The sequence below is a fragment of the Pavona decussata genome, unplaced genomic scaffold (assembly GCF_977016875.1).
Source record: "Pavona decussata unplaced genomic scaffold, jaPavDecu1.1 SCAFFOLD_78, whole genome shotgun sequence".
NCBI classification, from domain to species: domain Eukaryota; kingdom Metazoa; phylum Cnidaria; class Anthozoa; order Scleractinia; family Agariciidae; genus Pavona; species Pavona decussata.
In genome coordinates this window covers 1,536,449-1,551,762 of record NW_028145496.1, presented here as the reverse complement: position 1 = coordinate 1,551,762, position 15,314 = coordinate 1,536,449, and the positions used below count along the sequence as shown (strand labels likewise).

Below are 15,314 nucleotides of genomic sequence, written 5' to 3'. Positions count from 1 at the left end.
ATGCAGGGCTGATCAAACAGCTGAAAATGATCGTATTTTAATCACAAATATTTTCGGTTCAGACAAAACAATTAACAAGAGGCTTTTGTACATTATGCTTTTGTGCCCCCGCTAAAATGCTCCAGCTTACATCTCCATTTTCAACTAACATGCAAACTTTCACTAAAAGAAAAACCTAGGTATATCCGAAAAACGTCACTAGGCACCTGTATAAAATTTGACTATTTTATAATTTAATAGCAGCTGCAGTTCACGACACCCGCCAGGCTCACGAGAATCTTCGATTGGAAGGAGAGAGAACAGAAGCGAGGAACGATGATAGAAAGAGGAGACTTACGGTGGTTTTCCCGTTGGCATGATGCAGATATTTTCCTTTTTTATATTTCTTTTAATTTCATGACTTTGGAACGTTTACTTGCGTGACAAAAAGTTGCATGACGAGTGAATAGACGAGTCACGATCATTAAAATTGACAGCGTTGCTATGGTGATAACTTCAATAAAACAAGCTGGAACTGCAAAAGGCAACATGGCGGCTGAAAGTGTGAATGTAGATTCGATTTAGAAATTTAGAGGTTTCCTTGATCGCATTGAAAATGTCAACAGTGAAGAAGAAAAAAGGTTTGAAAATAGCATCTTTTGATATTTACATTTACATAGCCAGCACTGGAGAAAAGTTTCTGCTCAAGAACGTTCACGCCGAAATGAAGATTCGTGAACTCAAATGTTACGCCGAATTGGTTGTTGGAATTCCTTACAATTTGCAGCGTTTACAGTACTTAGATGAAGGCGATATGCTTGATGATTCAGATTTAAGACACAATGATGTTGTAGCGGGAGCAACGATTAATTTAAAGCTGTGGAGAATGTGGGATAAGCTTGTAGCAGCCGTGTGCCGAGGTTCTATAGATCAAGTTCTTCGAGAAGGTGTTGTTATCGAAAAAGCTTGGGAATCTTTGGACCCTGTGAGTTATAGAAACAAAGTTGCACTGGCCAAGGAAAGGGCTTCAGTCGCTCTCTTTATCGCCGCTCATCGTGGTCGTATTAAGTTGATAAGAAGTTTAGTAGAGGACGCAGAAGCCGACGTAAACATGAAGACTCCATTCGGTCGTACACCACTGCACGCAGCTTCTTCACAGGGGCATTCAAACGCTATTGACTTGATGCTAGAAAAAGGTGCGTCTATGGACGAAGTGGACGTGCAGGGTAAATCAGCTCTGATGGTGGCGAGCCAGTGGGGTTTCAAAGACAGCGAAAGACATTTATTTCTTTTCCAATGGCAAACCAGAGCTGCCAAGACCAAGCACAGGAGACGAAGCAAAACTCTTATGATGCATCAACAGTTCGACTCGGCTTACCCAACGTGGTTAAAAGGAAAGTATGCACAGGTGTATTTTTGTCAAACACTCCCCCCAGGAGAATTTGCTGGCACAGGAATCAGTGCTCCAAGGAGGAGACCAGCACGGCAAGACAGTCAGTTAAAATACGACTCCTTTCTTGAACAATCTTCAGATGATCTTCCTCAGTTGCCTCCAATTGATGGTGGTGAAGATAATGATGCATATGGTACGTTCTTGGGGTGGAGAGGTGCGGGGGGGGGGGGGGGGGGTGTTTCTAGACCGATATGGAAGTTGAGGATTTAACCAGCCTTAAAAAACAGCCAAGTAACTGAACTCAGAAAGATTTCTGCACATTCTCATACATTAATAATTATTATTATGCATTTGTAGCACTTTAATTCATACTTTAATACTTCATAGACCTCATACAGAAACAGCGAACATGAATAGCATTATCATTGGTGGAAATTGTATACAAAATAAATGTATGGGGCTCATGTGCAGAAATCCTGCCTTGACCTCTATTGCATTAATTATTGTAATTGACGTTTGGTAGTAGAACTCTTACAAAGAATTCCCAGCAGTGGTTACTGCAATGAATTTAAGTCTCAGTGGCTTTATGAGTGCAAGATATTAGTGAAATTCATTAACTGATTGCATTTTTGTGTGTGCTGATGCTGCTCCTAAACACCAAAGCTTAAAACAAAGGCACAACTGGAGTCAGATTTTTAGTACAAAATCAAGAAGTTTGTGTAATGTGGGTGCCAGTAAGGCTTTAGAGTGAAAATGTTTCAGCTTTGGTTGAAAAAAAAATTACTCCCAGAGCCACTTCCCTAGATCGGCCAATAACATGACACAACTTGACTGTGCCTGATGCAACTGCCATAATTTGCTTCAATTCACTTTGGCTTTTTCTGCTCTTCAGGAGTAAGGTACAGCTTTGAGGGATCAGCAAAGCCAGTACTGCCTCAGATCAGGTCCAAGGAGAGACTAACAAGCAGGTACAAATAATATTATTGTTATTGTTGGTTTGTACCAGTTTCAGTGATTGAAAGTAAATGTTAATTGCCATCTTTTGTAAATACATGTTATTAGTCTCATCAACTCAGACCTTAACTGTAAGTCACAATCTATATGTGCATGGTACTCCCTCTGGGGTGGAGAGATGAGGAACCTTGGCAACTAGGATGGCAATTTCTTTATGTACATGTAACATTAGAGTTTTGTCATGAATTCGTTTCCAGCTACATGCACCATCTTGTTTTTTCCAGTCAACAATATAAAATATTAAATTATACAAAAAGTTATGCTGTCCATCTGCATTTTCTTTGAATACTTGTCTACATGTTCAGCTTCGATCATTTGACCTGTGACCAATGCCATTTAATTTGTTTAAATCATTTATTACAAAGTGAGAGGGACTAGGGAAATATTTGGTTTATTATGATGGAGGTTCTGTTCCATACATTTTAAAAGGCTGAGGACTTTGTTATATAGATCGAGGTTCATTAAATTGAGGCTCCACTGTATCTTAATTTGCTGTTCAGTTGCAACTGTTAAAATTGACAGTAACCAATTCATCCACCATTTAAAATGATTATCTTTTTTTAGTAAATCTCATGGAAGTTCCAAGTCTGCAACTTTTGATGAGTGGTTAGAAGAGAAAAAATCCAGGAAACAGAAACAACAACAGAAAGAGAAGGAAGACAAACAAAGGAAAGAGATGGAAAGAGAAAACAAGAGATTAGCAAGAATGGAGGGTCACAAAAGTTTTGAAGACTGGAAAAATTCAAAAGCTAAACAAAAACAAGACTTGCCAAACATGGAAAAAAGAAGAGATGACATTATACGAGAGGAACCTGGAAGACATTACAGTATAAGTTTTGAAAACTGGTTACACAGAACTGGTGCTAATTTGGATCTTTACTAGCCGTAAATTTTATTCGGGTATTCAGATTGTGAGGAGCAGAGGAATTATAAAAATTAAAATGATCAGGATTTTGAGCAAATGGCTTATAGAATAATGCATAATTTAGTAATTTCTGGTTTTTTGCTGAAAACTGAACCAACTCCAAGAATGTGTAGAGATAAAACAATGATGCAATTGAATGGTTGAGAGCATTATTTGTCTTATGTTGAATTTTAGGAAGATTTTGCGTTTTGCTCAAAATTGCGTGATTTTCAGTGTAATTTTTCACTCCAAAAACATTTGTTTTTTGGCTCTTTTCTTTGCTCTTCTTTCACTGTTTTTCTTGAAATCTAAGTGTAAACCAGCGTAAAAAAAAAAACAACAACAACAACAACAAAACAGCAATGTCCTCTCACTAAACTGAAGGCCACATGCATAAATTCAGACACTTTAATTTGTACAAAATAAAAAAACCTGCCAACCTGCCTGACCGTAATGCTTTCAGCCTTTCAATTTATTCGTACTTTCAACCTAGGAGTAAAACTGAAATTAAGTGAACTACATGCATGCTTTCTGTTAGAGCTTCAAGCTTTGAGCAAGTAAACTAATATGTTACAACAAACAAAACAACTAAACCTCTGAATTCTTCATTCTTCTTCTGGGGCGTGATTTTCTTCCATCAGGGGGCGTCATGTCTTATCTGTTGGGGCGTTTTTGCGGTAAATCCCTGGAAAAGACTACTCAGTGAGTAGGTTTTTGTTGGGTCAAATCAAGACTTCACCCTTTTGTGGTTAGATTGCTAGAGATGCATGATGGAAATCAAATCACCACTGTATTATTATTTACATGTCATGTGCGTATAAATTAAGCCATAACTGATTGGCTTTGCATTCATGTAATTGTAAAGAACCAAAACCTATAGGTAGAACTATGATCAGTACCACCAGTATATCACATAAGCATTCAATAACTTTAATTTTTGCAACAAACATCTACTTGCAAAAGTCACGTCCAGGTACATGTCCATATTTGTTCACAATATTATTTTGGTGGTTAACATGAAACTAAAACAAAACTGAAAATTATTTTTGTAAAAATTACAAAGAAATTTTGATCCAAAGTTATTTCATTAATAGTTAATGTTGATATTTTTAGGATAATTTGTAACAATGTTATTGAAAGAGAGCAGATTGTATATAAAGATTGTATAAATTTATGTGGTTCATTTATTTATTAATAAAGTTGAGTTACTTTACCCCTGGCAACAAGAATCAAAAAACTAAATATTTTTAGCAAAGTATGGTAAATCAAATTTCACCCTAAACACTCGTACCCCAGGGTTTTCAAAAGCACCCGACGCCCGATGCAAGTTACCGGCTACTTTTAGCATTTGCGCCGGGTACTTTTTGTCTCCAAAGTATGAATTTATGTCAATAACGTAGCTGATTGCTGCATTTATCTGAGTGATATTTTGAAGAAAACTCTTGTTTATAATACAGTTTACAATGACCTCCAAACAAACACTTTTTCGCCCGGAAAATGCACGAGAATCTCTGGGTATGCAAAATTTAAAAATTTGCCGTGACCCCCCCCCCCCCCTTCAGGAGGGGGTATCCCCCTCCTGCACCCTCCCCTGTGTGCCTTTCGCTAACGCGGTGCAATTGTCCTCCGGCTACTTTCAAATTTCCTCCTGGTACTTTTTTTCATTTTGACAACCCTGGTAACCTTCCCTGGAATGCATTACAAATGTATCTTTGTAAATCAGCCTATTGTGGTTTGTTTTCAGAGCCTCCTCTAACTTACAATAAATTTTACACTATACCAGTTATTTTTATTAGAAAAAATTCTGTTTTTGCTAGTTTTTTCCCTTTCAGCTCTGACGTCATCACACATTTTTCCTGTTTTAAAGTCTTCACAGCTGACAGCTGAACTTTATTTTAGATGCTTAGTATATCAGCCGTTAATGGCATTACTTACTTATGTCATGAAAAAGTCCTTAACAAAGTGACTATGGTTTGTTCTACATGTATCTTTGAGAAATTAACCAGGCACTTAATATTTTCTTCATTGTTTTTGAAGCATTTATTTTTTAACTTTTAATTTCAGCACAATTATTTTTACCCAAAAATGCACAATTCTCTCAGATGTAGCCCCTTAAGAGTAATATTAAATTTAAGGACAATTTATACTGGAAAATAGCTCTCCTTGGAGATTATGACATTTTTATTACTTTTGACTACAGAATACTCAGCCTACAAAAACCATTCTTCTCCTAACCTACTTGCCAGACATTCCATTTATATTCTGGGAGAAATAAAGCATTCACCACTAATACCTGCTAGAGGTGACAGTTATTAAACCAAGTTCTCTCACTTAATTTTGTGATTTCCTACAAATTACTGCTACCTAACTACTGGTATTAAATTAATGGTTGAAAGTCAAAGTCAAACTTCGATGCAGTTGCACAGTATGACAAACTCTGAATAATAAGATCTGGGCTTATGCGTTCAAAGGAATTTTTGAATTATTACACTCATAAAGATTTGCTCAGCTTTTAAATTTGATAGTGTCAAAATACCAATCATATATAATTTCAAATTGAATAATGAAAAAAAGCTTTTAGTGGTTTTCTGGCAGTATCAGTAATAAAATTACCTTGGTACCACTTCTCCACATTACTCAAACTCCAATTAAAGACCTGCTTTTCACCTGATTTTGGCAATTTGATTTTGTTTTTCCAAAGATAAAGTATGTTATAGATGTATGTACAATGACTCTTTTTAAACTAACAATTGCTTTTAACCCAAACTACAGTTTTTCAAATCTAGACTGTACAAAACACTGTTAACCTCTACCTAAAAAGATTTCTCCAAGTGGATTTTAAACATTAACAATCATATTGATAAAATTCCATCCTCGTCGACTGTAGGGTGTTCCTCCTCGTCGCTGTCAGGTATTTCTTCTGCCAATTCATTGTGGTACGCATGTGGCATCGTTGGAGATCCCGCAGTAAGAACAGGGTTATTAACAGAGTGCATTGCTAAGTTTGTGAGACTCTGAGATTTTGTACGATCTGGTTCAGCTCGACTTAATCTAGTTCCCAGAACAGGATTGTTAAACTGATTTGATGGTTTTACTGTTATGATCAGATTGTGACTGTTCGCGATCATCATGTCTGTCACTTGGTCCAAAGTTTTTCCAGCAACTTCGATACCATTCACCTCTAAAACTTCATCATTTACAGCCAATAAACCAGTGCTCTCGGCCAGACCACCTGGGACCAGTCTTGAAATAAAGATACCAGGAACCTTTTCTAATCCACTAGGGGTCACACGCACGCTGGTTCCATCACGTATGTAGAATCCGAGCGGTTTGTCAGTATTATGCTTCAATAATTTGACTCGACGTTGAGTTTCTGGTATAATGTCCACATCAACTATTGCTGAGACTCTTCGGAAATCTTGAGGACCACTAATTGATATTCGATTGAGATGAGACTTGCTTGGGTTTGTAAGATTGGATAGCAAGTTGCGTCGTCTAGGTACTTCTGGAGGTAGTGCATTTTCTTCTGTGACACTGCCTAAAATACAACAGTGGCCTTTGTTTAGTACAAACAATTACAGGTACATGTAGCTTTGCATAACAGTCCTCTATATAGTACAAAACAATTTTTTTAACTTTGCTTATAAGTAGCATTAGTCTTGGGTGATGAAGATGGGTTTATTTATCACCAAATGACAAGGGAACATCAAGAAGTATATCCAAGATCGATAAATTGACTGTTATTCTATCAAAAGTCACAGATGAGATTGAAAGCGGCCAAACAGTTAAAAATCTCCCATAAATTGAGAGCTGTGCAGGCTTTACACTTCTCTTCAGCAATCATGGTCAGTAGTTTTGAGGTTCTTTTAAATGCTACACAGCCACATCAGTTTTGCTATCATTACTACCATGTTAGTTTTTTTATTATTAAATTTGGACATTTCTTTTGCAAATGACTGCAAAATATTCCAGCTGGATAGTTTTAATGATCTTCCAGCTTACACAGCATGTCAAAAGATATTCGCTTTTCTCTGCTATGCACGTAATACTGAAAATAGCTGTAAAAGTTCTCCAAAATGATTGGCACTATCAAGCCTACACCTTCCCATAAATTCAGAGTCCCTGCTGATTGAAGTCCAATGCCTCTGGAAGAACTCACTTTACGTCATTATCAAACTCTGACGGATCAAATTATTATTGGAATCAGGGTTTGATCATAAAATCAATCGGGATGATAATAGGATCTTATGCACTATGTTAGGATAACCAGATTGAAAAGTCTGATTGGTTACAGTGTAGAGCATAACTCGACTCAAATCAAGTGAACTGGGATTAGAGTGGAGTTGAGCACAGTAAAGAGGAATAAAATAAAGAAGCAGAGAAGAGGTCCACTGTAGATTAGAGTAGAGTGGGGTAGATTTGGAGACCACACACAGTCTTCTAATGGTGGGAATACCATCTCATAATTGTCATAAGGAAATGGTCAACTAACCTGGTGTAAGCACAGATGAAACATGCGACAGTAAAAATACACACAGGAAACTAATTGAGAATTCTGGATTTATTTCACTGGTCTCATCACCATTTACGAGATGATACCTCTTGTATATAACCAAATTTGAATTATTTTAATCTTGAAATGGATAAATATATACATGTATGTGAGCTTCTTTGGTCAACACGAAACAAGAAAACAAACCAAACGAATTGTTTCGAAAGGTATTTTTGTGACGCAAAGGAAGTAAAAGAAGCTAAAGAATCGAGCGTGGTTTGCAAATGATAAACAAACACACAAGCTCATCAAAATCTAATTTTTGCATTTAATCGAATTTACCTCGAGAAAATATCGCTTCCAACAACGCAATTATCCGCTAAATAAGTGATAATATAGAATAAAACCCATGCAAAGAAAACATGCTAGGAATTACTAAGCAGATCAATTCCCAGAGAATTAAGCTTAAGCTTAAGCTAAAACTTAATATAACTTAAGCTTACAAACTGTCGACGAAGATCGTTCGATCGAAATAAAATTAATCTCAAGTCTTACAGAAAATTTAACAAGTTTAAAGCATCGCTTTTTGAGAGATTGGAATAATTTTGGTTTTTAACGTTATAACTGTATGTTCAATTTATATTTCGTACCTTTCCTTTGAACGAACACTCGCAAAAGAGGTCGGGCGGTTGTAACTGCTCTCAAGAAATTGTCATCGTTGTTGATAGGCAGCAAATCGCCGTGCATGTCCGTGTACCAAGTTGTAAACGCAATGGACTGAAGCTTGTGAATTGCCTGTATATGCTTGTGGAATTCATCATAAGACTTCAACTCCGATTTATCCAAAGGAAACCTCCTAAATTCTGCATCAAACTGAATAGAAATGATAATAGAGGATTATAATTCAGCTTCTAATGGAAGAAGCTACCTTCGCACGATTTAGCTCACATTTGTTCCGAGCTCGGAATATTCCAACCTTACCTTGGACTTAACTTCGATGATACTTAGATCTAACTGCGTAGGTACTTTACGAGATCCTCTGAGAAGCTTGGACATCTGGAATTTACGATAAAATCGTTCAATTTGTGGCGCAAAACAACTTGTAAATGCATTCCTCAAATCGACATTTCAACTGCGCAGCGTTACTGCGCATCCCAAGGTGATGACCGGGGGTGGGGTCCGTGCATTTGGTAACAGCTATTTTTGGAAACAATCAGCTCAAATTTCCTATTGCGAGGGGCGCGGCTGTCATCCGTGGGCTAGGAAATAAATGAATCTCATATGCATACGTATAGCCTAAATTTAAATAGTGTGTGAACTCAGTAGACATGTAAATGAAAATCCTCTTCGAATTGTTGGATTGTCAACAGAGGTTGAGATCGTAAATGATCGTGAATAGCCCTTCTGACAGAGCAATCAGTTCTTCACTTTCTAGTTGTCGACTCTGCTTCAACCAAGCATTTGTTTCTACTCCCCACCGACGCAGCACAGCATTTTCTTTAGAAACTATAAACCCCCTTATCAAGTGTATAAGCGATGATTTCAGGGCAAACTACCGGCATGTACTCCTAAATAAGCCGGATGCACACGTCAAGATATATTTATTTGTGCGGTTATACGAAAATAGTTTTCCCTTTAGGTATTAGGCAGGAATAGTTGCAATGGCATGTAGTGAATTTTTTTTTCTTTTCATTTTTTTTTAATACTAGATTCACAGAAGACCATAAAAATTTACTTTCAGGCAGGGGAGGGTGGATGCGGCCGCCACACTGTCTGGTGCAGCAAGAACCCTAACTCCCCTAGTAAGTAGATCTTCGCAATAAATAAATAAATAAATAAATTAATTAATTAATTAATTAATTAATTAATAAATAAATAAATTAATAAATAAATAAAAATAAAATATAAACGTAAATAATAAGACATAATCGTGGCCGCCGGAAGATAACAAGCGCACTGAAGCAAACATGGGCACCTCGAATAGTTACACTCCGATACGGTACTACAACATCAACAATAACAATGATAATGATAACAATAATAATAATAAATATAATAATAATAATAATAATAATAATAATAATAATAATATGAAATAAATGTGATGGTGTATTTCAAGCCTGATGAATGAATAAGAATGATGTATTATTCTAGAAAGTGACAGTCAGTTATTCTGTGTCATTTTCTAGAATAATACATCATTCTCAATAATAATAGTAATAATAATAACAATAATAATAACAATAATAATAATAATAATAATAATAATAATAATAATAATAATAACAAACTTTATTAAAATCTCCTAAGAAAACCTATTTACAAATCTTCACCTATTTACAAATAATAATATATGACCAATTCACATTCCACCATCGTAGACTAAAATTTTTATGAAATGAAAGAAGAGATCCTAAAATACTAATTTACAAACTCACGCCATCATCGACTTTCTAAAATTAGCAGACACACGCTTGGTTAGCGTTTAAGAGGCAGTCATTCATATGACCAATTTGCATTCCACTCGGCTCATAGACTAAAATTTTGATGAAATAAAAAATTATTAAAAAGATCCTAAAATACATTCACAATCTCACACCACCATTCACTTTCTAAAATTAGCGGACACACGCTTGACTAGCGTTTAAGCGGCAGTCATCAATGAAATCCCCTTGTGGAATTTTGTGGAAAGGTGTCCTGGAGCCTCTTCGGTATGTGTGTACCGACCTTAAATCTCAAAAGAAAGCAATGTCCTTGGTGTAACACAGCGAGGTCTCTCCTATGCCCGCCAACGTGCTGCTTCTAGCAATTTGGTCTCCCACCTTGTTTGATGCTTACATATTAGTAGTTTTAGTTATTAAGCATTTTTTTAAATAAATAATTAACGATGGATCCGCTGTAATTGGCTATGCTGTAGTGGTCTCCCTGCCTAATTATTATATCTTTGGTATTTTTTTTGTTTTTTTGTTTCTATTGTTTGTTTCCATTCTGTTTGTATTTTAGTTAGGCGAAGCTAAATATATAAAAAAAATGTTCTAATCCAAGTGATAGTAATGTGATAAGGTTCCTAATTCTTTTCTGAGAGCTTCTCGGCTAAGCGTTTGAGAAAGCAATAGGCCTTATCACGGTTTTCGACGCCATTTTGACGAGTTCGAAATAACAGTGTTTGTATGGAAATCCGATGTCAAATAATTTTCATAAAACATCGCTTCTGAAAAATTCATCAATTGGAAACTTTTAGCAATGGGGAAAGGATTTTAAGAAAAAACTTGGAGGGATGTAGCTGTGCCAGAAAGCGTCCAGTCGTGTTTTGAACTTTCCATACATTTGTCTGTTAGCGAACCAGCCGTGAACTGCTCTAAAAATAGCTCGCGGGAAAAAAAATACAGGGAAATGTATGGAAAGTTTCCAATTCATGAATTTTTCAGAAGCGATGTTTTATGGAAATTATTTGACATCGGATTTCCATACAAACGCTGTTATTTCGCCGCCTGTTTGCCTTCTCGTCAAAATGGCGTCGAAAACCGTGATAAGGCCTATTGCAGTCGGCTCCCATCCCACCGTTGGTTCCAAAAACTAGGGGAGTGAAAGATCCCATTTTAACGTCCAGTACCCTCTGTTGGTAGTTCCGCTGATGATCAGTGGAATTTGTGCATTAGATCACAATTGCAAATCAGGTGCAAACTCCTGCCAAAAATAACTGCAAATGACTGGCTAGCCTGTGCAGCAAGCGTTTCCGTTTGAGCGTTATTCGCTGTTTGACCGTTTGGAAATTGGATTTTTGCATAAATTTCGGAAGGTTCGATTTCCGCCGCTCCCTTGGGTCCGGCGTGAGCGCGGGCTCATCAGTTTCCCGACCAGCGGCAATCTCCTATCCAGAGTCCTCTGGCTTTTTGGTCAGCGGGTGGTCGCCGGTAGAGACTCTGGGGAACTAGAATTTCATTTAAATTTTTTGATTGGCTGTTCCGTAAAGCTTGGTTCACACGTACGAGGCACTTATGCTTGCGTCGCACCGGTTTACACGTAGGTTTCTTGTGCTTATGCTTGCGTCGTACGTGTGAACCAAGCTCGACGGCTTCCGTTGTTTAACCGCAGAAAACCTGCGGTACTCATCCCCAGTCTCCATTTGAATTCCGGAGCGGGCGCTTGTCACGCCACTAACAAGCCTGCGAGTATGCGCAAGAGGTCAGCCTCGAGAGGATAAAGCGCGAGCTGGGGCGGGGCGGGAGAAAGCCCAATCCTCTCGCGGCTGACCTACGTTTGAGGGCTTGCTCGCAGGCAAGCCGCTGACCCGCGTGGAAAGCCTATTCCCGTGGGCTGAAGCTGTGTAGAGAGATTCTGCTCCACTTAGCGCCGGTAATTGATGATTTTACGACGGTTATGTCGTGACAACGGAGAAAAAACGGCGAGTTATACAGTGGAACTAGCATACAACGGCCTTCTAAGCGGCCACCCTATCATGCGGCCAGTTTTCAAAGTCCTGAATTTTTCGCCCATAGAAATGCTATATTTGTTACCTGTATGAAGCGGCCACCTCTGTAAGCGGTCGTGGTCACCCCTTAGCAGGTTTAACGAAAACCTAAAGCCACCAATGTCGGTCATTTTACTCATGCCACTGATTACGCTGTGTGGCGTGTAGGGCAGCAACGTGATCCCTCCATGCCACTTCTACCGGTCCTTCTCCATGACTGATATGTCGGCCATTTCACGGGAGTATTTTTGTGTTTAGAACAAGTGATTCCACATCACTACAGAAATGACATAGCTACTGTTTATAATTAACCATTTACTATCGTCAATTCTTTCCAGATGACCGAAAACATAGAAAGACTGTATGTCAGAGGATAGGACAATGAGATTTGCCCTTTACATAACGCGACGTTTATTGGCCCGTCACATTTACAAGTTAGCAACTTTGCTAAAAGTATTAATTGCCTGAAAGAGCATCGTCTTACTGTTTGCCTGATTGAAGTGTTGTTGTAGGGTACATACACTATCAAAATTAACATTTGACCATGACCTGTGAGTATTTTTAGTGTTACTACGAATAGCCAAAAACGTATTTGTTTCAATGGAATCATTAAAAGAATGGGTGAGTTTTGTTAACAAAAACCCTGCTAGTGCACAGAAACTACTTCCAATTATATACAGCTATCTCAATTAACGTTGTCGGATAAAAATAAAGCTAATAGACAAGACCGCAATGTTTTGTGGGATTATTTTTTATGAATAATTTCATCAAAATCATCCCTGCACGTGCAGGTCATTGTACTGCTAATTACAACCTATTGTTTTCTCCAGACATGACTGATTTTGATAAATTTATTCATAAAAATCCCACGTAAACTTTCGGTCTTATCTTTAAGCTTTTAGCTTTGATCCGACAACGTTAATTGAAATAGCTGTATACTTCGTAGCGTATGGTTAGGATGGAAGTGGATTGCAACTTTCTTCCTGTGTATTTTGGAGAAGTCGGTGAAAACTGATTATAGTTCGTTCTTCCTAGGACAAAAAAAAAACGTTACTATTTTCTTCCCGGTGTTTTAAGAGCAATTGCATGTTACAAACCAGGTTCTTTGTAAAACATTTGGGGCAGTTTTGACCAAAATACAGCAAAATCGCCGTCAGTGTCCCTTTAACCCTTTCCCTACCGAGACCCACTATAGTGGGTCCTGAACTCACAACTTGGTCAGTAATTGCTCAACTACAGTAAAAATTTGTCAGCAAATTGGTCTTGGAAAGTTCTTTGCATTTCAAAGAAAAAATGGTACCCTCTGGTACCTATGATGTCGTTTACCGCCCCCCCCCCCCCCCCTATGAATTGTGGAATATTTTCATTTAAGGTATCAGCCACCCTTCAGGACCGTCCGCGCGCGGATCGCTGTAGCGTTAGTTGTTTTTATAAAAACCCCTATAAACCATATATTTTTTAAAAGTTTAATAATTCCAGATTATGGATTTGAGCTAACAAAAACTATTTATTTAAATGTGTTTCGAAATTGGAACGCTTTGTGTAAAAGTACACGTCTCTATAAATCATGTTCCACTCCCGCCGGAAATAAACGGAAGAAAACAATTAACACCGCATTCGCTTCTCAACACGTTCCACTAAAAAACCGTGTCTCAGATTTTTGACAAGTGCGTTTGTTTCTCTTTTATTAGCAAATGAAGTTGGGGGAGGCAATTAGTCAACACTCCCTGTGGAAAAAAGGCTCTAGCTTTAAAATCAAAAGGAGTATTAAAATTCGCAGACACGGTTTTGTAGAAGAGATACATGGCATCACTCTGGCCAAATTTGAGCCAAATTGATTGAAAGGCTGCTGACTTGGAGTTCAAAACGTACGAGTCGATCGGCAAAATTTGCGTTCGGAGATAAAATAGAAAATACATTTTTGGCGGCATCCTACCTGGAAATGAGATTATAACACCTAAATGTTTATTCTGATTGATATCAGAGAGGGCTCAATTTTCTCTAACAATAGGACTTTGACAGGTAACATGCAACAGGAACACTGCGTGTGGACAAAGGACAAAATTTTTGTTGAGGTAAGTGAACGTACATGCATAGTAATCGTTTAATTTACAACAACAATACGCTTTTCATGTAACAATAAAAATATATTGTGTTTATTTCTTGAAAGGTTGGCTAAGTTGGTAAAGATGCCGAAAATCAGTTCGAAATCAACACGAACGAAAGCGAAGCCGCCGAATGTCCACCACCGATTGCTTGAAGGCCAAGAACTAAGGCCCGGTTTATTTCAAACGCTCTGCTCTTCTCGGAAGAATTAAAAACAGAATTTGTCTTGAGCGACGGACAGCTTTCATTCTCGCACTGGATTCTCCAGGTAGAACCAAGTCCATGCTTAGTCGCTACATTTTCCACGACTTGGACTCTTCCCTGGCAAAATCGACAAGATACAGACTCGTCCCGTTTCTGAAGGAGAATTTCGCTCGATACGATAGCTCGACCGCTTATTGTTTTCCACGTTCCATCCGCAGATGTGGTCGATGAGCTTAATTGGCATTCTTCTTCTGGTTCTTCAAGGTGAATTTTGGAGCGGCGTGCACTCTCAGCAACTGTAGCATTTTCGCTTTTCTGAATATCCAACTCCTCGGGCCACTTCTCTTGCCGATAAAATGAGCCTTTGTCGCTCTCTGCCAATTTTGCGGCCCATTCTTTGTCAAACTCGCTCTTCGATTTCTTTTTCGCTCTCGGTTTCGATGAGGAAAACGGACACGATCTTTTCTTTTTTTTTTGTTTTGGGCGGCATTTTCACCGAAACAAACGCTAAATGTCGAGGTAAAGGCTATAAACAACACGAAGACAATTCGCACGTGTTGTGTCGTTCGAAGCACGCGCTCGGTATCACGTTACTAGTTCAATGACAGATCTTGTCAACGATCAATTAAGATAATTAACGAGAAAAAATCTTTTACCCCCGATATCTTTCGACAGAAATAATATTTTCTTCTGATTTTTTTTTTTAAAGAAAGCTCTCAAGCATATCTATTTGAAAACGTTGAAACCTCAA

At 37.9% G+C, this 15,314-nt stretch overlaps 2 protein-coding genes across 2 annotated transcripts; one reads left to right on the top strand and one right to left on the bottom strand.

Moving 5' to 3' along the window:
• Positions 1 to 207: 207 nt before the first annotated feature.
• Positions 208 to 4,503, top strand: LOC146476269 (uncharacterized). Its single transcript, XM_085114800.1, has 3 exons — positions 208 to 1,565; positions 2,265 to 2,340; positions 2,951 to 4,503. Exons 1-3 carry the CDS (start codon positions 596 to 598, stop codon positions 3,267 to 3,269), a joined length of 1,365 nt encoding a protein of 454 aa, XP_084970926.1. The 5' UTR covers positions 208 to 595; the 3' UTR covers positions 3,270 to 4,503.
• Positions 4,504 to 5,329: 826 nt separating this feature from the next.
• LOC146476268 (partitioning defective 6 homolog beta-like) lies at positions 5,330 to 8,924 on the bottom strand. The gene is made up of 3 exons (XM_085114802.1): positions 8,764 to 8,924; positions 8,433 to 8,655; positions 5,330 to 6,828 (listed from the first exon to the last, which is right to left on the bottom strand). The coding sequence occupies exons 1-3, from the start codon at positions 8,836 to 8,838 to the stop codon at positions 6,143 to 6,145; spliced, it is 984 nt and encodes a 327-aa protein (XP_084970928.1). The 5' UTR covers positions 8,839 to 8,924; the 3' UTR covers positions 5,330 to 6,142.
• Positions 8,925 to 15,314: the final 6,390 nt, after the last annotated feature.

Coding starts and splice junctions, on each gene's coding strand:
- LOC146476269 (XM_085114800.1), top strand. CDS start 596: ATGTCAACAGTGAAGAAGAAAAAAGGTTTGAAAATAGCATCTTTTGAT. Junction 1,566..2,264: donor TGAAGATAATGATGCATATG/GTACGTTCTTGG, acceptor TCTGCTCTTCAG/GAGTAAGGTACAGCTTTGAG. Junction 2,341..2,950: donor AAGGAGAGACTAACAAGCAG/GTACAAATAATA, acceptor ATCTTTTTTTAG/TAAATCTCATGGAAGTTCCA.
- LOC146476268 (XM_085114802.1), bottom strand. CDS start 8,838: ATGTCCAAGCTTCTCAGAGGATCTCGTAAAGTACCTACGCAGTTAGAT. Junction 8,656..8,763: donor TCATCGAAGTTAAGTCCAAG/GTAAGGTTGGAA, acceptor ATTTCTATTCAG/TTTGATGCAGAATTTAGGAG. Junction 6,829..8,432: donor AGTGTTCGTTCAAAGGAAAG/GTACGAAATATA, acceptor GTTGTATTTTAG/GCAGTGTCACAGAAGAAAAT.